This window comes from Mastomys coucha, unplaced genomic scaffold, assembly GCF_008632895.1.
Source record: "Mastomys coucha isolate ucsf_1 unplaced genomic scaffold, UCSF_Mcou_1 pScaffold2, whole genome shotgun sequence".
NCBI classification, from domain to species: domain Eukaryota; kingdom Metazoa; phylum Chordata; class Mammalia; order Rodentia; family Muridae; genus Mastomys; species Mastomys coucha.
This window is the reverse complement of record NW_022196902.1, coordinates 195,550-217,681: the sequence shown is the minus strand read 5'-3', so window position 1 is coordinate 217,681 and position 22,132 is coordinate 195,550. Positions and strand designations below refer to the sequence as shown.

The 22,132-nt window shown below is 42.4% G+C and overlaps 3 protein-coding genes and 1 pseudogene across 3 annotated transcripts in view; 1 reads left to right on the top strand and 3 right to left on the bottom strand.

Annotated features, from left to right (window-relative positions):
- Nucleotides 1-5,168, bottom strand: part of Lats1 (large tumor suppressor kinase 1) — a 32,312-nt gene extending 27,144 nt beyond the window's left edge. Inside the window, exon 1 of the mRNA XM_031380336.1 lies at nt 4,877-5,168. The gene's annotated coding sequence lies outside the window, so the exon portion shown is untranslated. The remainder of the gene's footprint in view (nt 1-4,876) is intronic.
- LOC116097913 (translation initiation factor IF-2-like) lies at nt 2,911-22,015 on the top strand. Its single transcript, XM_031380742.1, has 3 exons — nt 2,911-2,932; nt 4,429-5,292; nt 21,899-22,015. Exons 1-3 carry the CDS (start codon nt 2,911-2,913, stop codon nt 21,997-21,999), a joined length of 987 nt encoding a protein of 328 aa, XP_031236602.1. The 3' UTR covers nt 22,000-22,015.
- Nup43 (nucleoporin 43) lies at nt 7,657-17,978 on the bottom strand. Its single transcript, XM_031380340.1, has 8 exons — nt 17,802-17,978; nt 17,368-17,490; nt 16,189-16,266; nt 15,278-15,458; nt 12,950-13,085; nt 11,451-11,602; nt 9,981-10,103; nt 7,657-7,985 (listed from the first exon to the last, which is right to left on the bottom strand). The coding sequence occupies exons 1-8, from the start codon at nt 17,919-17,921 to the stop codon at nt 7,756-7,758; spliced, it is 1,143 nt and encodes a 380-aa protein (XP_031236200.1). The 5' UTR covers nt 17,922-17,978; the 3' UTR covers nt 7,657-7,755.
- On the bottom strand, nt 13,371-13,479 carry LOC116097962 (annotated as a pseudogene).
- Nucleotides 22,016-22,132: the final 117 nt, after the last annotated feature.

Below are 22,132 nucleotides of genomic sequence, written 5' to 3'. Positions count from 1 at the left end.
ATATAGCCCTGGATTTAAATCCCTAGCATCATATAAAGCAAGTAGAATAGTGCACACCTGTAATAAAAGTCCAAGGACATCCTTAGCTACACAGTAAGTTCAAGATAAGCCCATGCTATGTAAGACTGGTAACCTCAATTACATGACTATTCCAGTTCTCAGAATGGGGGAAGTCATTGGATGGTCATTACTTATGGTTTATAGTTTACATACATATAACATAGACCTTGAATGTATCAAAGTCAATTAATAAAAATATACTACAAGCCAGACAGACGGGGTGGGGGGAGGGCAGGTCTGCACCCCCAACACTAGAAAGCTGAAGAAGTAGGAACATGAGTTCTAGGCCAGCCTGAGTTACACAGCAAGATCATGCCTCAGACAGAGGAAATCACCTCCACCAACCATGCAATAAACATGTTTGTGCATACAGTGCTGAGTATTCCTCAAGGTAAATTCTGAGAAGCAGAACTGCTGAGTCAACTCATGGCTGTAGGTGTAGTTCAGTGGAAGAATGCTTAAAGTTTAAGAAGTCCTGGGTTCTAGACCCAGCACTGCAAAAACAAACAAACAAACAAACAACCATATATATACGTGTGTGTGTGTGTGTGTGTGTGTGTGTGTGTGTGTGTGTTTATGAAAAGAAAAACATTTAAAATCAGGACACTGGGCTGGCAATATACCTCAATAGTAAAGCAATTGTCTAGCATGCCCAGAACCCCAGGTTTGATCTACAAAACCACACACACACACACACACACACACACACACACACAAAATTAGATAATAAAATTCTGGAAATGTAAGCTCATCTTTCAGGAAAGTATATTAATTTACAACCCCTTCAACAAAGTATGGCTAACACAGGTAGCAGCAAGTCTCAATAAGCGTTATTACTATGATGTGATAGGCAAAGAGAATCTTAAAAAGAACTGCATTAAGGAGCAATGGTGCCAGATTAGAATTTATAATGAACAGTTCAATCATGTTATTCCCCTCTTCCATAACTATAAATGACTCCTTCCTTCATGGACTCTTTCAACAGCACACTGCCCAGGAAGGAAGTGTAGCCTTCCCTCTGACCCCCCACTCCAGGGTCTCTGTGTAGCCCTGGCTGGCCTAGAACTTCCTATGCAGAAGAAATCTGCCTGTTTCTGCCTCCAGTTGGACTCTCAACTTTTCAACTGACTAGCTGTGTAACTCTGGGCAAGCTACTTAGCTTCTGTGCCTATTTTTCATCTTCAAATATGTGCAAAAATTGGATCTATCTCAGGGTTGTTATGAATAGCAAATAAGTTCAATTGTAAGTTTTCTTTTTTTTTTAAAAGAAATTTTATTTATTATGTTTAAGTACACCAGAAGAGGGCATCAGATCTCATTACAGATGGTTGTGAGCCACCATGTGGTTGCTGGGATTTGAACTCAGGACCTCTGGAAGAGCAGTCAGTGCTCTTAACCGCTGAGCCATCTCTCCAGCCCCCCAATTGTAAGTTTTCAACAAGCCCAGAGCAGCTCCCTTCAGCAGGGAGGCGTCCTGAAAACTGGTAGCCTTACTCTGACCTTCCTATCTCAGGGCCATACTTCTCCTGTCTCTACACTTGTACTTCACATTCTAACCAAGCCAGATGACTGGCTCTCAGCTGACATGCTTCATGATTTTCTACTTTAATGTCCTCACTCTTCTGGGTTCCTGAGAGAGAGCCTCTGCCATATTTTTTGTAAAAATTATACTCAACGTTCAAGGTTTTATTTAAATACCTCCCTAACAGAAAATCTCTTCAGGAACTACTTATTACCTGAACACAAGACATATTTTACATGACTCAAATAGAATGTCTGCTTTTGTTATATTCTTATTTTTCCTAGCTCACAGATTCAGAGGATTTGGTGTCTTGAGTGTTTCTTTAATGAACAAAGAAATAGATCTAGAAGTAAAATGCGTTGCATAAGGTTATCTTGTAGCCAGCTAGACATGCTGCTAGAATGGATTCCACATACTCTAACCTAGCCCAGAGCATTTTCATCACACCAGTGTTTTAAGCTTTCTAGATTACACTCAGACTTGACAGGACAGTTAAAGTGATTTAGATTGAAATAAAGCTTCCATTAAAAAAAAAGAATGAACCTTCTTCAAAAATGCATTAAACAAAAACAAAAACAACAACAATAAAAAACAAACAGACAAACAAACCCCAAACTGGTACAAATACACAATAAGATTTCAGAGCTTTACAATGAAGCCAGGTGTGGTGGCACAAACCTTTAATCCCAGAACTCCTGAGGCTGAGGCAGGAGGATGCTTGTGAGTTCAAGGCCAGTCTAAACAGTGAGTTACAGGACTGGTAAGGCTATTTCAGGAAGAATCAGCCTCAGAAACAAACAAGAACAAAGTTGTACCTTGGACTGGATTAAGTTTATAAAGACAACCTGCTAAAATACTTGGTGAATAAAGATAGAATGTATTGGGCTGGAGAGGTGGCTCAGTGGTTATGAGCACTGACTGCTCTTCCAGAGGTCCTGAGCTCAAATCCCAGCAACCACATGGTGGCTCAGAACCATCTGAAATGAGATCTGATGCCCTCTTCTGGTGTGTCTGAAGATAGCTACAGTGTACTTATTTATAATAAACAAATAAATGTTTTTTTTTAAAGGCTAGGATGTTATTGTTCCTTAGCAGCAGTCTTAAGCGCTAAGTGGGCAATAGTGACACATCTGTCCACTGACATTTTCTCCCAATTACTTTATAAGAATTAACTGATCAAGGGGCTAAGAGATGGCTTTCTGTGGTTAAGATGATCTTCCAGAGGTCACTGAATCCCAGCACCCATAGCAGCAGATCATAATTCTCTGTAACCCCAGTTACAGAGGATCCAACTCCCTCTTCTGACTTCAGTGGCACTAGGCACACGCATGGTGCACAGCATACATGCAGGTAAGACATTCCCCGACACAGAAAATACATAAAGAGGAAGGAGCCAAAGTGAAAACTGGGGCTAGGGGGCTTAGGTTTGCAGAGCACTGCTAGGCTGCATACAGCCAAGGATCAGATACCCAGCACCACCAAAAACTGGGCTTGGTGGTACATGATTGTAATCTCAGAATAAATTAGTGGTCACCCTCAGGTACAAAGGAAATTCTAGGCCAGCCTGGGCCACAAAGACCCTGTCTCAAAAACAAATAACAAAGTGAAAGCCACTGAGTGAAGTGGCAAAAACCCAGGCAACTTAGTGAGATCTGTCTCAAAAAAAAAAAAAAAAAAAAAAAAAAAAAAGGTGGGGTTGAGGGCTTCCTTACCATCTATAAGGCCCTGTCTACATACAGTGCTCAGTATAAGAAGAACAAATGGAAACCATCACTTACATTTTTATATTGATTCTGAATAATGGTCATTTTTACTTGATAGTATGTATCACTAAACTTTTGTGGTGTACAAAAGTCATCTAAATATCACATCTAAATGAAATTAAATAATCACAGTAAGAACCACTCAAGATTATATGTATATAGAACATCAAAGACTAGCATGAAAAACAGAATCTTAAATGATGAAAATAATGCCAAATATCATGCACATAGCTTAGCAGAAAAAAATATTACTGCGAAGAGCCTCAAGTCATATTCAGTCAATAATCAGGCACAGAAAGAGAGCGCCTTTCCTAGCCTGTGCCACCATCTAGTTTTTTGCAATAACAGCCTGTAAGAGAAACACAGACTGCTCTGCTCTGCCTGCCTGCCCTAGAGAATCACTTCGTCCATATTACCTACCTGACTAGGTAAGAGAACTTTAGTTAAGGCCAAAAAAACTGAAGATATCTTAGCAGAGAGCCATACCACATAGAGAAAAACTGATTTTAAAAGGCCAAAAACCTTAACATTTGCAGGTCATGGTGGCGCACAGCCCAACCCCAGAGGCGGGGATGGGGTTGGGAGTGGGGGGTCAGATCTTTTTGAGTTCCAGGTCATCGTGGTCTACGTACGTATTGAGTCCTAGGCTAAGGACTACATAGTGAGACCCTGTCTTTAAAAAATTACAATAATCTTCAATAAATAAATCTGACAACCTTCATGCCATTCGGGCTGATTTCCAAACCTTGAGTGATAACCATATTGTGTGAGACTGTACTTACTGCTCATCTGACTTGTAACTTCTAGAGAATACACACATTTTGAAAAGTCCTATTTACAAATGGAGACAAATATTTTAACCCCGTTCCCTTAGAAAATGATTTTCAACTGCTTTAGACGGAGAAATGGACTAAGTCATCCGAGAGCTATTCTTTCCTTCGCTCCAAGTTCTTTTTCCAGGTAGAATAAATACTCTTCCCTTAATTGTCTTTCCTTCGAGTTCCAGTACTTAAAAATCACCCCGGAGGAGTGACACCGTCTCTCCCACCCCCTGCCACTCAGCGGTGAGCTAACAAACTACAGCGAGCTGGAGAGAGTCCCAGGACTGCTTCAAAGGTAGACCCCGACTGGAGGGCCCGCTGCGAGGCAAGAGAAGTGCGGCCGGTTTGGTGCAATCTTGCGTGAAACACCACCTTTCGCTCTTCTCTCTCCTCTCTAAAGTAGGGAGGGGTGACTGTCGTCCCGAGCCCCCAGCCGCTTCTTCCCGGACTAGCTCGCACCTCGGAGGCCTCAGTGCCCCCAGGCTCTCCCTACGGCGCCGGGTGCGGCCAACCTTCACTTCCCCAGGGCAGGGCTCGGCCCCGGTCAGCGCAATCAGCCCAGTGAGGCCCGGACCTGGCCGGCTGAGCCCGCCGGTCCACAGCGGCCCCTGGACCCCCGCCAGCGGGGATGGGCGTGGGCCCCGCCGGCCACCGCCCCGCCGACCAGGACTCCCGAGGAGCGTGAGCCCCACCCGCGGCGCCGGACCTACCTGCAGGGGACAGGGAGGCTTCTGGACAGCGGCTGCGGGCCCGAGGGCCGGCGCCGCGGCGGCCCGGAGCCCGTCCCCCAGGGCCCCTAGCGTCGCTCGGGGTTCCGGATGGGGCAGGGCGGGGACACACGCCGGGGGGCTGCGGCCGGCCAGCGCGGCCCGACGCGGGGTCGCGAGGACCTGGCTCTCCCCCTCAGCACCAGGCCATCGCTGCCGCCGCCATTTTGCCTTCCACTCCGTGTCGCCGCCGCCGCTGCCGCCGTCCGCCGCGGGTTTCCCGGATGTGGGCATTTCCCGGCGTCGCTTGCGCGGGGGCCGAGGACTGGGGGCTTCAGGCCGCCCCGCTGGGCCCCGGAGCGCTCCGTTTGTGGCCTCCCGAGCGAGGGTCGCTCGGTTGCCCGCTTCCCCGAGCCCGGGTGAGTATATCCCAGAGACCACTCTCTGTCGTCCGTACCGCCAGCGTTCTGGCTCCGCACCGCGACACGGCCACGGTCGCACCACGAAAGAGCGGTGAACGGCGCTCCGAGACCGCGGACGTCATGAGGCAAGAGGTGTAGGGCTTGAATAAAAGCCGAGTCTTCGCGAGCTGGGAGCGAGTGTGTTTTTGGAATAAGCCAGATGGAGTGTTCTTGAAACTGGACCGATGGGTTTGCAGAGTTCGGTTCAGCGGATCTGCGGGAGAGGTCGTTGTAGCCATAATTGGAGTAAACGGGGCCGCTGTCAGAAGTTCTGTTTCTCTTGAAATTGAATCTGCCGTTCGGGATGCATCGTTAATTTGGTCTTTTAATGCATTATTCTTTTTTGCGGGGGATTAGGTCCAGGTAGAGGATCTCTAGGCCGCACCGGGTGGGCCAAAACTCCCAATCTCCTACCCCACTCCACCTTTCCTAGTGCTGAGATTCTAAATGGTGCCAGCCTACACTGACTGGCCTGTCTATTCCCTGTAAATATGAACACCGTCCCCAGTCTTGCTGGTAGGTAATACATGCAGTTATTACTCCCCCCCCCCCAGATACTCTCTTTTGTGTTAAACTGAAAAAGTAAAAAAGGTTGACATCCCTGTATAACCAGGAATTGAACCATGTTACACCAGTGCTCTCCCACTGAGCTATATTCTCAGAACATTTTATAGTTTTTACGGAAACTGGGGCTCACTAAGTTGTCTGGGCTGGCTTTGAACTTGTGATCCTTCTGCCTCAGTCCTCAAGGTAGCTGAGATAACAAGCCTGCTCTGTGAAGCTCTTCTGCTTTTTTTCTGAGGTACCGTATCCAAAAGTTCAAATATGAAAACCTCAGATGATCAAATTTAGATGCCAGGGAAATATTTTAGTGTGGTTGCTGCCATTGCTTTAGCTCTGTTGTCATAGTAAAATCCCTAATGTGGCTTCAGCCCACTGTGCTGTTGGGGTCTTCCTACACATGGAAGTTCCTGCCTTATGCTTTGGTAGGTAGGTACAATTTTAAGAGACATAGTTCAATGGACCATGTCTGCTCATTTGAACCATTAAAAATATTTTAACCACATGGAGCTGGAGCTGCTTTCTTGAGAAGGCTGTCACTGCTTCAAGCCAGGGAGGAGTGAAGACACCCTTGGGAAAGCAGTAGAGTAGTAGAGGCCAAGCCAGAACCTAAGCCCAGACCTTCAACCTGGAGCTGTGAGTCTGGGCAAACACCAGCATTACCAACTCTGCAGTGATAATATGCAGTCATTTTGTAAATACTTTCAACTTTTAATAATCACAATTACCTTTGCAACACTTTTTTTTTTTTTTTTGGTTTTTCGAGACAGGGTTTCTCTGTATAGGCCCGGCTGGCCTTGAACTCAGAAATCTGCCTACCTCTGCCTCTCAAAGTGCTGGGATTAAAGGCCTGCACCACCACCACCCGGCACCTTTGCAACACTTTTTATGTTAGCTCATTCTTTTTTAGATGTTAGAAAACTCTCACGAAGCTTAAGAGAAGCCATAATTCTAGAATGTATATTATTCACAAGCATTGATGTGAAAACTTTTTTTGGAAAGAAACTTGGCTATGGTAAGGTAAGGATGCATTGAAAAGCTGGGGAATCTTCGTATATGATCTAACTAGTTTTCAAGAGGTGAAGCCAACATTTAACATCTTTGAAATAGCTGAACCCCATACTGCCCCCATGTGCACAGTAACCTACCATATACCTGTTTCTGTTGGCTATATAGTTTTGGTTTTTTAGGATTTAAATTTTTCTGGAGTGTTTTTTGAATGTGTGTGCCAGGGGTGCCTGGTGCCTCCAAAGGTCAGAAGACTGTCAAATCCCCTGGAACTGGAGATACAGATGGCTGAGTCACCATGTGGATGCTGGGGATTGAACCTGGATCTTCTGCAAGAGTAGTGAGTGCTTTTTTTTTGTGTTGTTTTTGTTTTTCCAGAAAGGGTTTCTCTGTGTAGCTCTTGCTGTGTTGGGACTTTGCTCCATAGACCAGAGGCTGGCCTTGAACTCAGAAATCTACCTACCCACCTCTGCCTTCCAAGTGCTGATTATATTAAGGTCTCAAGGCCCGGCTAAGTAGCAAGGGCTCTTAATAACCACTGAGCTATCTCTAGCCCTTGGCTATATGGTTAGTTTTAATTCACGAAATTCTACTTGGATTCTACACTGTTGTTTTGTAGAACTGTTAAGTTAAATGCAGGCATGTGTTGAACAGCACTGGGACCCTCTGATGCTCTCAAGATCTTTTGTCATCAGTCATTGATCTGGTTCTAATAGTGTTGGGGGAGGAAGTGAGCAACAAGCCAACACTGGGTACTGACATTAACAAAGTTTATTGTTTCCTTACAAATACTTTCTGATGATAAAATTTTGCACAGATGTTGAAATTGATAACTGTAAGTTTTTTTCACTTTCATGAAAATAGTTGTCTGGTAACATAAATGGATTCTGCATCAGTTCCACAAACAAGACAGGGACCTAAAACATCCAAACTGTTTACAGACAGAGTCCTGCTGGGAAGCAAGCTTGTGATTTCAATTCGGTCTTTGGCAGGATCTGTGCTGAGCCAGGAACTTATTAGAGACTGGTGAACACTGGCCTGGTTACTTACGCTATGTGACAGGAAGGTACTGCTTCTTCCCCCTGTGAGGAGAGAGGGAAATGTTAAGACTGTCTTATGAGACACTGTGTGCAAGGCAACTTAGAGTGGAAATGCTGACTGGGGCTCAGGGTTCCTCATGGTTAGAGTCCATGAGTATTATGGTAGGGAGCATGGCAGCAGTCAGGCCCTGGAGCAGCAGCTCAGAGTTTACATCCTGATCCAGACAGGAGACAGAGACACTTGAGAATGGCCTTGGCTTTTGAAACCTCTGAGTCCCACCCCTTCCAACAAGTCCACACTTCCTAATCCTTCTAAAAAATTCTACCAACTGGGGACTGAATCATTCATATATGAGCCTATGGGCTCATTCATATTTTCTTTCAAATCACAGGGCTAACTCTGTATCACTAAATGTAAAGCTGCTACTGATATTTTAAAATCAACTTAATTTACTGTTAAAGCAGGCTGAAGGGGGAGGGATGTGAATAAGCACAGATAATAAAACAATTCTATTATCATGTCATCTTTTTTTGTTTTGTTTTTTTCTTTGAAATGCCTCTGCCTCCCAAGTGCTGGGGTTAAAGGCATGCACTACCACACCCAGCTTTTTTTATCAGATCATCCTAAAGTTTTTATTACATTTATTGTGTGTGCATCATACATGCACACAACCACAGCACACATGTGGAGGTCAGAAGGCGTCCTGTAGGAATCAGTTCTGCCAACCAAACTCAGTCGTTAGGCTTGGTAGCAGTGCCTTTACCCACTGAACCATTTCACTGTCGTCCTTCTTCTTCAGTGTAAGTAAATACTCAACATTTGAAGGGAGAATATGGATACCAAATTTGTAGTCTTGAGGAAAAGCAGAACTTTAGTTGTTCTTCATCTCTGCTTATTGTTTTAATGAAAAGTTTAATGGAAAGAGAGGTACCATAAGCAACTAAAAGTAAGGAAAAAAGAACCCAAAATGTACACAGAATAAGTTCCTCACTTGGGAGGTAGAGGACCTTTGAGTTCAATGGCAGCCTGGGCTACCTAGTGAGTTCCAGGACTGCCAGGACTACATAAAGAGAACCTGGGTGAACAAACAAACAAACAAAAGAAATGTAAGTTCCTAGTTCATGTGAATGAACTTACAGAGCCCAAGAGATGGCTTAGTTGTTAAGAACACATGCTGTTCTTGCAAAGGACCTGGTTCAGTTCCTAGTACCCAAGACAGACGGCTTATAACCACCTGTAACTCCAGCTTCAGGGGATCTGATGTGGTCTTCTAGCCACAGCTGCCAACTACACTCATATACACATTCACAAATACAAACACACACAAAAAAATTAAAAATAAAATAAGTCTTTCCTTTTGCATTCCCTTTTGGTTGTTTTATTTTGTATGTATGGGTGTTTTGTTTGCGTGTATGTCTGCATTCCATGTGTGTGCCTAGTGCATGGAGACTGGAAGAAGGCATTGGATCCCCTAGAACTGGAATTACAGATGGTTGTGACCTGTCATGTTGATAGTGTAAATTGAAACAGCATCCTGTGGAGGAGCAGCCAGTGCTCTTCTTAACTGTTGAACCAACTCTCCAGCCATTCCTCCCTATCTCTTGTTTTGGTTTTTGGAGACAGGGTCTCATGTAGCCCTGGCTGGCCTTAAACTCTGTAGCTTAAACTGGCCTTACACTGACCATCCTGCCTGCAGCTCTCCACTGCTGAGACTACATTCTCCCTAGGCCTATTCAGCCTATTTCTTTATCCACCTAGTCTGCTTACTCTTTTGCACAGTAATTTTGTGGATTCTGCCCAATTATTTCCTGTCTTATTCTACTATGGTCAGTGTTCTTAACCCCTGAGAATGTTCAAGGTAGAGATGGTGTCTATGGTCACTACACATATGTGGTACACCCACATACATGTTGGCAAAGCATCCCTAGGCAGAGGCAGGTAAATCTCTGAGTTTGAGGCTAAGCCTAGTCTACATAGAAAGATTCTGCCTCAACATTTGAAATATCCTAAAGTAGCACACAAGAACCTTTCTTTACCTTGGTGAAAGAGAGAAGACTTTTCAGGTGCATTTGTGGAGGCATCCCAATGCCAGAGGGATCCATCTTCAGAACAAGTAAACAGATGATCTGGGTTGGATGGGTGAAAGTGAACCTCCCACACTAAAAGAAGGGAATCAATTTTAGTAGTCCACAGAGGTTATCTTATGGCCCACCCACAAGTAGTGGCCCTTATCTATCTATCTTCATGTTATAGTCACCAAAAGGTTACTTATGCTCTGTCATCTCTTTACTTTTGAAGCCTTTGATTTTCAAGAGACTTAAAGTTTATAGGTACCCCAGCTCATTTACACAGGGATAAGATTCTCAGTTTTTCTCTATCAGTGTGATCCCAGCAGCTGGGACACAGGCTGGCCTTGCACTTCCGAGTCTGTGAGTGCAAGACTAGCTGCTGGGATCACACATTCCTGGATCAACACTTCATAAGCCAGGTCACATTGCAGTGCTGGTTTGATGTTTGCTTTCTTGTATTGCTATCTGAGTAAAGGCCAGAAGAGGGTGTCAGTCCCCTAGGACTATAGTCAGCATCAATAGTTGTGAGCCACCACGTAGGTGTTGGGAAGAATTCTCTGGAAGAGCAGTTAGTGTTCTTAACCCACTGAGCCATCTTTCCAGCCTCTTGTTTTTGTTTATCATTTTTGTTTTGAATAATGAAATGATAAACAAAGAGTCTCCAAAAAAAAAAAGGAATATCAAACAAAAAGATCAGTTGGAGCTTGTGATATAGCCCAGGGACAGAGTATACGCCCTAAGGTCCTGGCTCATTCCCCAGTAATGGGGAATGGGAATAAACTTTATCAAAGACTGGTGGCTTATGCCTATAATCTCAGGACTTAGGAAGCTTAAGGCAAGAGGAATGTGGTAAGTCTAGTTTGGTATACAGTAAAATCCAGGCTTACCCAGGTTACAAAGTGAGATCCTATCTCAAAACTCCACAAAGTTAATGAATTCATAAATTAGCAAAAAAAAAAAAAATTTTTTTTTTGAGGGGGGAGGGGTTCGAGACAGAGTTTCTCTGTATAGCCCTGGCTGTCCTGGAACTCACTCTGTAGACCAGGCTGGCCTCGAACTCAGAAATCTGCTTGCCTCTGCCTCCCAAGTGCTGGGATTAAAGGCATGCGCCTCCACTGCCTGGCTTAAATTAGTAAATATTAAGTGATAATTTTATACAGAACAGTCAGTAACCCGACAACATGCATTATGATAGTTTGGTCCACTGTGTCTAGTTTTGAAGAAAAAAAACTAAGACAATCAGCTCAGTAAGATGAGCATGTAGTAATACTATAGTTGTAGATATGATGAAACAAATGTTAAAGCAGTTAAACATAGAGATTTTCTAGCTTATACTGAAGATATTAAAAGCGCTGATGTGAAATGATCCCTATGAATCATTACATGCTTATGAGTAACTCATTCAACACAAACTTTCTGTGTCCCCACAATACTTACTTTCAGCCTCATGAGCCTTCAGTAATGATACAGGCATGGTGCCTTGTCTGACATCCCAAATACTTAACATTCCATCCTGGCCACCAGTAGCTACAACATGCTGCTGGTCTGGATGTCTGTCAACACAGTGGAGTGGCACTCGGTCACCAGTCCTTTTAAGGAAGACAGGACAATATCAAAGATATGGTAAAAAAAACAATTTATCTTTGCCTAATAAGAAACATTTCATTCTGCTAACTAAACTATAAATAGTTATATGACTGGAGATACGAAATCTTAGTGAAAACAAAAATTTTCAACTAAATTAAATATATTTATGAATAATAAAAGTTTGGAATTAAAATCTACAGTTACTCATTTTTCAGTTTGGAAACATAGGAGGCAAAATAACATAATGGTAAGATGTGTGAAAGATTTCTATTAAAAAGTATGTGTCAAGAGGGCTGGAGAGATGGCTCAGTGGTTAATAGCACTGACTGTTCTCCTGAAGGTCCTAAGTTCAAATCCCAGCAACCACATGGTGGCTCAGAACCATCTGTAATGAGATCTGATGCCCTCTGGTGTGTCTGAAGACAGCTACAATGTACTTTCATATAATAAATAAATCTTTAAAAAAAAAAAGCTGGGTGGTGGCTCACGCCTTTAATCCCAGCACTTGGGAGGCAGAGGCAAGTGGATTTCTGAGTTCGAGGCCAGCCTGGTCTACAGAGTGAGTTCCAGGACAGCCAGGGATACACACAGAAACCCTGTCTCAAAAAAGTATCAATTATAGCAACCATTCTTTATGCCTATATTAGTTCATATCATTTTTCCTAGTCTGATAGTACATTGCAATTTCCTAAGAAAGCAGCAAAGATTGCACATCTAGAAAGCTCTGGAAAAATGACCCCAAATTGTATTTTATCTTCAATCACATCTACAGTGTATTTTTTAACCCACTATCATATAATCATTTCTTTTTCTTTTTCTTTTTTGTTTTTTTTGAGACAGGGTTTCTCTATGTAGTGGCTGTCCTGGAACTCACCCTGTAGACCAGGCTGGCCTTGAACTTGGAACTCGGAAAGGCATGCAGCACCACTGCCCAGCTCATATAATCATTTGATAAGCAGAAACAAGTTCTCTTTTAAACAATATCTACTTCAAAGACATAAGGGCTCTGAATCACTACAAGGGTTTGCTAAATATAAGATGCGAGGATCAACTCCATTGTCCTATCTTTGCTTTATCAGTTTCATCGGGGATCAGTGTTTCTGATATTCATTAAAACACAAAGCCGGGGGAAAGGTTCAATCCTAGCACCCACATAGCAATTTCTAACTGTTTGTAAATCTGGTCCTAAGGGACCAATGTCCTCTTCTGACTTCTTGGAGCACTATATTATGTGGTGCGTAGATATACAAGCAGGCAAAACACTCATACAAATAAAATAAAAATACAGAGTTGACTATAATAACTAATTATACAAACTTTCATCATAATACTGAGATGACAAAACTTACAGTGATAATATCTGACAGGGTTCACTTCCTTGTTGTCTGAAATCCCATATTTTTAACTGTCCAATTGAATTTACTGTAACAATCTCAGGAGTCCGAAGGAAGGTTACAGCATGGAGTGTACTGCTGTCTGCATTATCTGCAAGTTTTAAAAATGTGTTAACAAGCTCCTTTTAAAGACATTTCCAGCCTGGTGTGGCAGCACTTGCCATCAATGCCAGTGCTCAGAAGGCAGGGGTAGGCAGGTCTCTGTGAGCATGAGGCCAGCCTGATCTATAGAGTGAGTTCTAGGACACCCAGGGGTACAAAGAGAGACCCTGTATTGTAAAACAAACAAACAAAAACAAAACAAAAGGAAACCACATTCCCCCTACTGGTTGAAATATTATAAACACAGTTTCTTTCTTTCTTTCTTTTTTTTAAAAGCCTACAGCACCTGGTATTCCCAGGCGGTCTCCTACCCAAGTACTAACCAGGCCCAACCCTGCCTAGCTTTCGAGATCAGGCGTGTTCAGGGGGGTATGGCTGTAGACATAAATACAATTTCTAATGACTCAGCATAGTTTTTAATGGAGAAATGTACAGTGAAATACATGTCTCTTCCAGTCTCTGGTAGAAAGCTTCCCTCCCAGGCCACCTGTTTTCTAAGTGCAGGACTGAATGACCATTTGTTTTTCTTTATACTGAATTCTTCCTTCCTACTTCCCTTTTCCTCCTGCCTTCAGCTTCCCTAGTAATGGATCTATAGGTGTGTATCACCCCAACAGGCACTGTGTCTGAGATAGCTGTTCAAACTCCTGTATATCCAACCTTAGTTCTGCTAGTACTCGACAGAACACTTTCTACCCACCGAAAGGTACAAAGCTTACTCTGATTCTATACTGTTGGACAGACTCACATAGCAGAATTTTAGCAGAACTGTTGTATCTGGCATGAATCTGCAGTGATGGAGCTTTGAGGTAGCCTTTTGTCAGTGATTGTTATCTAAAATTTTATGGGGTTTGCAAAGTTCAGTCCTGAGATAAGCCAGGCAAAGCAGGAAGAAACTAAGGAGGTCTCCTTTAGCTAAGAACTGTTTAGGGGATGGGTCTTCCAAGACAGCCTCTACATCAGATAAGAAATCTTGGTATGTGGAAATTGACTTGCTAAAGATGCCTTTTATGTAACAATAAAAAGAGTCTGAAGCTTGAACTGGGAGAGGGCAGAGCAGGGAGAACCACTGTGGCAGGGGAGTCAGGTCCAGTCTGGATGGCTAGCTCAGGAGACTGACCTAAAGCAAAAAGACTTATACTATACAGATGTCTCTGTGTCTTTATTATTAAACCCCAAGTGGAACCCCCAAAAGCCCCCAAGACAGACTCATGTCAAATCCATCCATCTTTACCTTCATCAGCAGCTTCCTCACCTACACCCTTCATGATTGCTAAAATGGTCTTTAGGAAGCTTTGAGCCAGGAATTCACTATGTTGTTCAGGCTCACCTTGAATTTAGTATCCTCCTGCCTCATCCTCCAGACTGCTAACATTACAGGAGTATGCCCAACCCCTTCCTTTAATAATGGGTCTTTTCTTGAATTTCTTAAGTGTTTAGACATGAGGCACATGATACTTCGAAACTTAAACTTGTGCCACTTATGTACATTGCTAGCAGGCAACAGCCCTTAACAATTAAGTGAATGTTGTAACTCAGAAATTAAACAATTAGAACGAAGAATACAAACTGATGGCTTGGTGCAGACCCTGGAGATTCTGATCCAACAGGTCTAGGGTAGGGGCCTAGAATCTCCTCAGGCAAGTCTTAGTGAAGCATAGTTAACCATCTCACTAGAACACTGGTCTAAACACTACGGGTGTCTGTCATTCCCTGTGCAAAGCAGTTCAAGCAATTTGTTCACCACATACAGATCCCTGACTTGTGTGTTGCTATGCATTCAATACCTTTGTAGTCGATCCCAATTTCCCTTTCCAGCTTCATCTTTCACCTCTCCAGTAACAAATATCTAATGTCAGCTCACAGTAAACTTTGTCATTTGCTGTCTAGGTTTACCATCTCCATGCTATTCCCTGTTTTCTAGTGTGTCATATATTAGTACAGAATTGAGAATATACTAATTTCCACTTGTTCCCTACTATGTGATAATTCCTTTTAGCTAAAACAAAACACTACCACCTAGTACATCTTTCTGTTCTGTTAGAAATCATTTACACTGGACTATCCACACACTATCGCATACAAGGATCCTGCCAAGTGTAATTTTCACACCCTTCAGACTTTTAAGATCATGTTTACTTAGTTCAATTACTATGTAATTGATAGAATAGGACTCTTCACCTAGAGTTCTGACAGCCTCCTTGTGATCAACTCTGAAGAGATTTATTCGGCCATCCTCTCCAACTGAAACGATTTCTGGGTTGTCACACACAATTCCTGTACATGGTGCACTGCTATAGGAAGGACTGCCGGGACCTGTATGGTGATGAGCTGCAGGCCACTGCTGATTGACGGACAGAGTCTAGGCATCAGAAATGAGCACACTGTTAATCATAGCAAAGTTCTAACAAAAGAGCCCTGCTGTCCAGGAATTTTTGTTTTGTTGAGACAGGACTTCCAAGTGTTGGAATTATAGGTGACCTACCATGCCTATCTAATAATAGTATTTTTAAGTTGTATTTCATATCTTTCTAGAAGAAAGAACAAACCTCCCCTTTCCTTTGTATTTGAGCATACTGATACTTAGAATCTACTTCCCTTATTTTTGTATATTCGGAATAGACTCAGCATACTTTCTTCCTTTATCCCTCCAAAAGACTATTAGAGGAGCTCACAAAAACAGCAGGAAAATTACCACCAGTAGAGTGTATCATTAGAGCTAATTAACATAGTTCATTTAAAGGATGTCTAATTTCCACAGAAGCAAATGTGAGCATGATTGTAATAAAATAGGGCTGGGGTTGAAGCTCAGTGCAAGAATGTATGCTTACTACATCTGAGATTCTCAGCAACCCCTAAAAAGCAGACAGTGTATTCTCCTATCATGACCTTTCTCCATAAGGTAAGGTTCTCCATGTTGCCCAGGCTAGTCTTGAGTTACTTCTCTCAGCTCTGGAGATGTAGGAGCTCCAGCAGTGTGCCCAGTCACTGCCTCTCTTCATGTTTAAACACTATAAAGCACCATGCGCTCACTATCACAATCTTCTGTACACCTCCTCAGAAACAATTAAAAAGACAAGTTTAATTTTTACCTGGTTATTTGAGTGGTGAAGAAAAACTGTTACACATCCTGTTGATGAAGCAGCTACAATTCTTTCCTGGTCAAAAAACTAAACAAAATTTCTGCATATTATTATAGATCATTTGAAAATATTAACAGGGAAAAAAGTTCACTGGTTCAACCTAATAGCAAACCCTGTACAAATTTAAAGAAGCAAATAGCCCATATATACACTAAGCAAATGAAATGTGCTAACATCTGAAATACACACACAAAGTTTTTCATGAACGATAAAGAGTAAGCTTAAACTTTTACTCCATATTTTTCATTTTGGGCCACAATAACAAATGTTTGCAAATATTTCATTCCTAAGTGTAGTCAGCTTTTTACCAAGTAAAATACATGACATCTGAATTCATATGGAATTTTTTTCTTTTTGATTGGGGCACTCTTGGGGGAGGGGTTGTCTCTGTTGCCCAAACTCATCCTGACCTCCTGTTGTCTCAGTTTCCTAAGTAGCTGGGACTACAAGCATCTATCACCAGCCCAGCTTTGAAAACTTATTACTGGTTTACATTTTGATAAATGTTTAAAATATAAATGCTAGTTTCTACCAAGTTGTTAAAGACTCACATAAGAACAATCCCACACAATATTTACTATGTATGTTCAAAAGATGCCAGTCCTATCCATCAGTGAAGTAGTGAGTAGTACGTGAGGGTGGGGATACATAAACTCAAAGTAGAGAGCACTTCCTTAGCACTCATGACTCCTCAGATTATCTTCATCCCAACACAAAATGATAAACCTGACTTACAGATGTGCAATGCAAATTGACATGCCTGTATAAAACTCACCAAACAGCGTTTGGCACATAGATGGACAAATATTGTTATTTAAATTAAGGTCTTGCTATGTATATGTAGCCAGGCTTTGAGATCCTTCCTGCCTCTGCATCCCAAGGACTGGAATTAGAGGTTTGTACCACCGTCCCCAGTTGGGCAATTCATTTTAAAACTGGTTTACCTGAATTCCATTTCCCAGCCCTACTTCTGTGACTAAGTGCCTAAACAATGATGTGGCAAATTTAAATTCATAGAGATTAGTCCTATAAATCAGGGATGAAGTAGACAAACTATAAGGTGCTTCGCTACCTCTAAATGTAGTCTCAAATTTCCAAAGTTAGCTTTGGCAGACAACTCAGATTTACCTGTAAATCCATGACATCCCCATCATGTTTAATATCGCACAGTAACTGATGGTCTCCTTCAAACCCTCCGTCAGAATCCAAGTTTCCAAAATCTCCAATAGACCATAGTGAAACGCAATTTTCCTGCAAAGCAAACAGTTTTATCTTGAGGTGACGAAAACGTCAATTCTAGGAAAGTAAGATTCAGATTGTCTTTTGCGCGACCTTGCTTCAATAGCATCTAAGACAAACTATATGGTTAGAGTTGAAAAGATCAGAGATATGGCCAAGTTCGGACAGACTTGGTGAGGGTTTAAAACCAGATCCGATGCTCAGACATACACCACCGAGGCTCTCAAGTAGCGGGCAGCCAAACCAGACTGGCAAGCTCGCTTTCGCGCGCCAGCGCGGGGGGCGTGGAGCAGAGTAGCCGGGGCCCGCCCAAGCCCGGGTACCTCATTGTCCCAGGAGCCCGTGGCAAACGTCTCTGTGGTTTGCAGGCTCCCGGAGGGCACTGGCCGCCAGCGGGTTTTGCTAATCTTCTGAGACACGAACTTAGCATAAATTTCCTCCATGCTGAAACCAGCAAGAAGGTTCAGCAGAAAGCACACTGCGCGCTCCTCAGGGCCGCCCCTTCCTGCGCAGTTCTGATTGGATGAGACCTCAGGAGGGAGACGGTGGCTGCACTTAGCCAATTCTCGTCAACAGGAGGACTCGCCAGCCCCTGGGCTGAAAGAGCTTGTGATGCTCATACATGTAGGCAGCTCTGAACAAAGACCCAAACCCTTTGGCAATAAGACACACTTCTAATGCCAAGTCAGTCCAGGAATACTGACAATATATTTGTGCAATAACTGTGTAATTCTAGGAGAATTTTCTTTAAAAAATTAGGCCTTTTGTTCTTTTTAAAAACTTTATTATAAGCCGGGCGGTGGTGGCGCATGCCTATAGTCCCAGCACTTGGGAGGCAGAGGCAGGTGGATTTCTGAGTTCGAGGCTAGCCTGGTCTACAGAGTGAGTTCCAGGACAGCCAGAGCTACACAGAGAAACCCTGTCTCGAAAAAAAAAAAAAACAAAACACTTTATTATAAAAATGTTGAAAAAAAAAATCATCACACCGAAATTAATCTGACCCCAAAGACTAAACATTGGTACTTTTAGCACAGCCATTCTAAAGCTGTGGAGCTTCATATTGGATTTTATACTTTTACTAATATATATTTATTTTATTATCGAATATATTTTTATGCAATATCCACCAACAAAACAAAAAAATTCATTACATATTTAGAACTCAGAAAACAATTACCTTTAATATTCTTTGATAACTCATTTTTTGAAAATTATTTTTAATTTTTAAAAATAGTCTAAAATTTTATTTTCTATGTATGAATGTTTTGTTTGCATGTATGTATGTATGCAGTGCATGTGTTCATGCCTAGTTCAACAGAAGGGATTGATGTCCCTGGAACTTGAGTTACAGAAAGTTCTGACCTGCCGTGTGGTTGCAGAGAAATAAACTCAGGTCCTCTGGAGGAGCAACATGTATTTTTAACTGCTGATCCACCTCTCCAGCCTTTAAAGACAAGCTTATTTTTACTATTTCAATTATTCATAGGTATGTATCTGCATGTGTATTTGTGCATGTGAGGTCAGGTGCCTGAAGATCGGAATGTCCCAGACTGAAGTTATAGGCAGGTGGGAGCCATACCCTTGTGAGAGAGGCCAACTCTAGCCCTCTGCAAGAACAGCAAATACTTTTTAACTGCTGAGCCATCTCTCTAGATGACAGAGAAAAATCTAAGAGTGAAAATTAAAAAAGAATGCAAGAGGGTATATCCTGAACCAGCCCTACGTACCTCATTGTACTTCATTGTACATAAAAAATACTTTAAGTTGGGGCAGTGGTGGCACATGTCTTTAATCCCAGCACTTGGGAGGCAGAGGCATGCAGATTTCTGAGTTTGAGGCCAGTCTGGTCTATAGAGTGAGTTCCAGGATAGCCAGGGCTACACAGAGAAACCCTGTCTAGAAAAACCAAAACCAAAACCAAAAAAAAAAAAAACCTTTAAAAACCCTTAGAGCCAGAGGGATTGCATAACCACCAGCAGCACTTGTTTCTTCCACAGGGCCTGGGTTCAGTTCCCAGCACCTATATCACTAGTGGCTTACAACCATCCATTGGTTATAAGGTGCACAGACATACATGCAGGCAAAGACATGACCAGAAGAGTGGCACACACCTTTAATCTCATCACTCGGGAGACAGGGGCAGATCTGTGTAAGTTCCAGGCCAGCCAGCGCTACATTGTAAGACTCTGTCTCAAAAACAAAACAAAACAAAATGACAAAACACCCATATGCATAAAATAAACCTAAAAAAAGTTTAGTCTCCTCAGCTAGGACTGAGTGTGTAGTTCCATATTAGGATTCTAGGTCCTGGGTCATATCCCCAGCAACAAGAAAAAGGACCTTTAAGTTATCCTGGAAGTATTTTCATTAAGGTACCAACTAAATATCTTCCTCTTCTCAAAATTGATACACACAGGAGGAGCTGAAATTAGAATTTGGAACTCTACTTTTAGTTTTTAGTTTAAAAAAGATTTATGTGTATGAAAGTCTGCCTGCACATATAGGTGTGCACTACATACTTGCCTGGTGCTCAAGAAGGTAAAAAAAAGGAGGACCTAGGATTCCCTCTGGAACTGGAGTTACAAAGGATTGTCAACCACCACGTTGGTGCTGGGAATTGAGGGCAGTATCCTCTGGAAGAGCTCTCTATTGCTGACCCAACTCTCCAGGCCTTTTCATTTTAGCTTTTTTTTCTTGCTTTGTAAACCTGGTCAGTTCATTTATACATGAAATTAACAATGAGTTTGCTGAGAACTGTGTCACTAGGCCATGAATCCCATTTCTATGGTGTGCTTGTGCTCTTGGTAACACCTATCATACCCCTCCCCTCCTCACTACTTTGCATAATCCCCGTCCACCCTTTTCCCCATGACTCCAGTCTATGCTGTTCTAGCTAAACCCCAGCAGCACTACTATCTAGGTCATTAATGGCACTTATAGTTTTCTTTCTGTTGTTTGCTGTTGTTAATGGTGCTGAAGATGGAACCTAAGATCTTTTAATAGCTAGGCAAAACCTCCAGCCCAGTGGTGTTTTTTTTTTTTTAGATTTATTGATTTATTTATTTATATGGTACACTGTTGCTGTCTTCAGACACACCATAAGAAGGCATCAGATCTCATTACATATGGTTGTGAGTCACCATGTGGTGGCTGGGAATTGAACTCAGGACCTCTAGTAGAGCAGTCAGTGCTCTTAACCTCTGAGCCACCTTTCCAGCCCCAGTTGTGTTCTTCTAATCAGATTTCCATGACTAGTATGTAAGTCCTACATAATATAAGAGGAAAGACTTATTAATATTGCTATTCTCCTTTATACTATAGGAGTTCCAAATTGTGTCGTCTGTTTCTTTAAAAGGAGTCATGATATGAGAGTTATTAGAGTATAAAGAGCTTGAGGTATTTTGTTGTTTTGCCTTGTTTTGTTTTCCAGCAGCAAGACTGTTACCCAACCTGGCTTTTTCTTTTCCCCATACAATATGCCAGTCACCGAAATGATAGGCTTTCCAAGCCAGAATTTATGAGGTAGCCAATCATTTGAAAATGGAGAAAACAAGGTCATCTCTGGACAGCCTCACCTAAGCTGAAGTTGAGTGATATTTATGGGCTGAGGAGTAGAAAAAGGTGATTGGATTAAACTCATCAGCTGTAAACATCATGACCCATACAGAGACGCAGTCAGATGAAAGTACCTAAGCACAAGGAGATTCTAATGAATTTTTAAACTCAGACTGGAAAAGCAGATGGTACTAGGTAGAAAAAAAAGGATTAGTCTAAAACTCATTGCTTTATTTATTTATTTATTTTTATTTATTTATTTATTTATTTATTTATTTTGGTTTTTCGAGACAGGGTTTCTGTGTGTAGCCCTGGCTGTCCTGGAACTCACTCTGTAGACCAGGCTGGCCTCGAACTCAGAAAACCACCTGCCTCTGTGCTTTACTCTTAATGTTGAAGAACACTGACATATGTAGTTATGGGAGCCATGAAAATAGGTGATGGACATTTCAGATCGGAAGCAGGTTGAGTGTTGCATTGGAAGAAGTTTGGTAAGAATTGTAATTTGGAAATTGCTCCTGACGTCAAAGCACAGCACAGATGTCTTAACTTTCGTTCCTGAAAGTTTACTACAGTCGCGACTGTGTCTCAGTTCTAGTTAGCACTCGCTGGATGCGGCAGACAGTGTTTCCGGTCAACTTCTTAGAATGTTGCAGATGAAAGCAGTAAAACTGGTGCCCAGTTTAAGGGTGGAATTTGTGAGGCTTAAGCTGAAACTCATACTTAGGTAGGAAGAATAACACTTCCACTGAGCTTATTTTGTTACTAATTATAGCTCCCGGCTACTTTTATTCTCAACCAGAGAAGCATCCCTACCCCCAATCCCATGTAACCGTATTTTTCCACCTTGAATTTGTGCTTTCAGAGCTGAAGACAAACCAGAGCCTTTGCTTCACCAGCACCGCGCTGAGACACAGGCGAGTAGACTTCGTACTGGAGAGGGCCTATGCCCTTGGGCTCTGTTAAAATGATTATTCTGGCCTTGGCTCTACTAGCCTAAAGGATAGTGCACCGGGTTGGACGAGGCAAGACGGAGGAAGCACACCATCTAGCAATCTAGACAGCCATAGGAGCAGACCTGCCGCTCGCAACAGCTGAC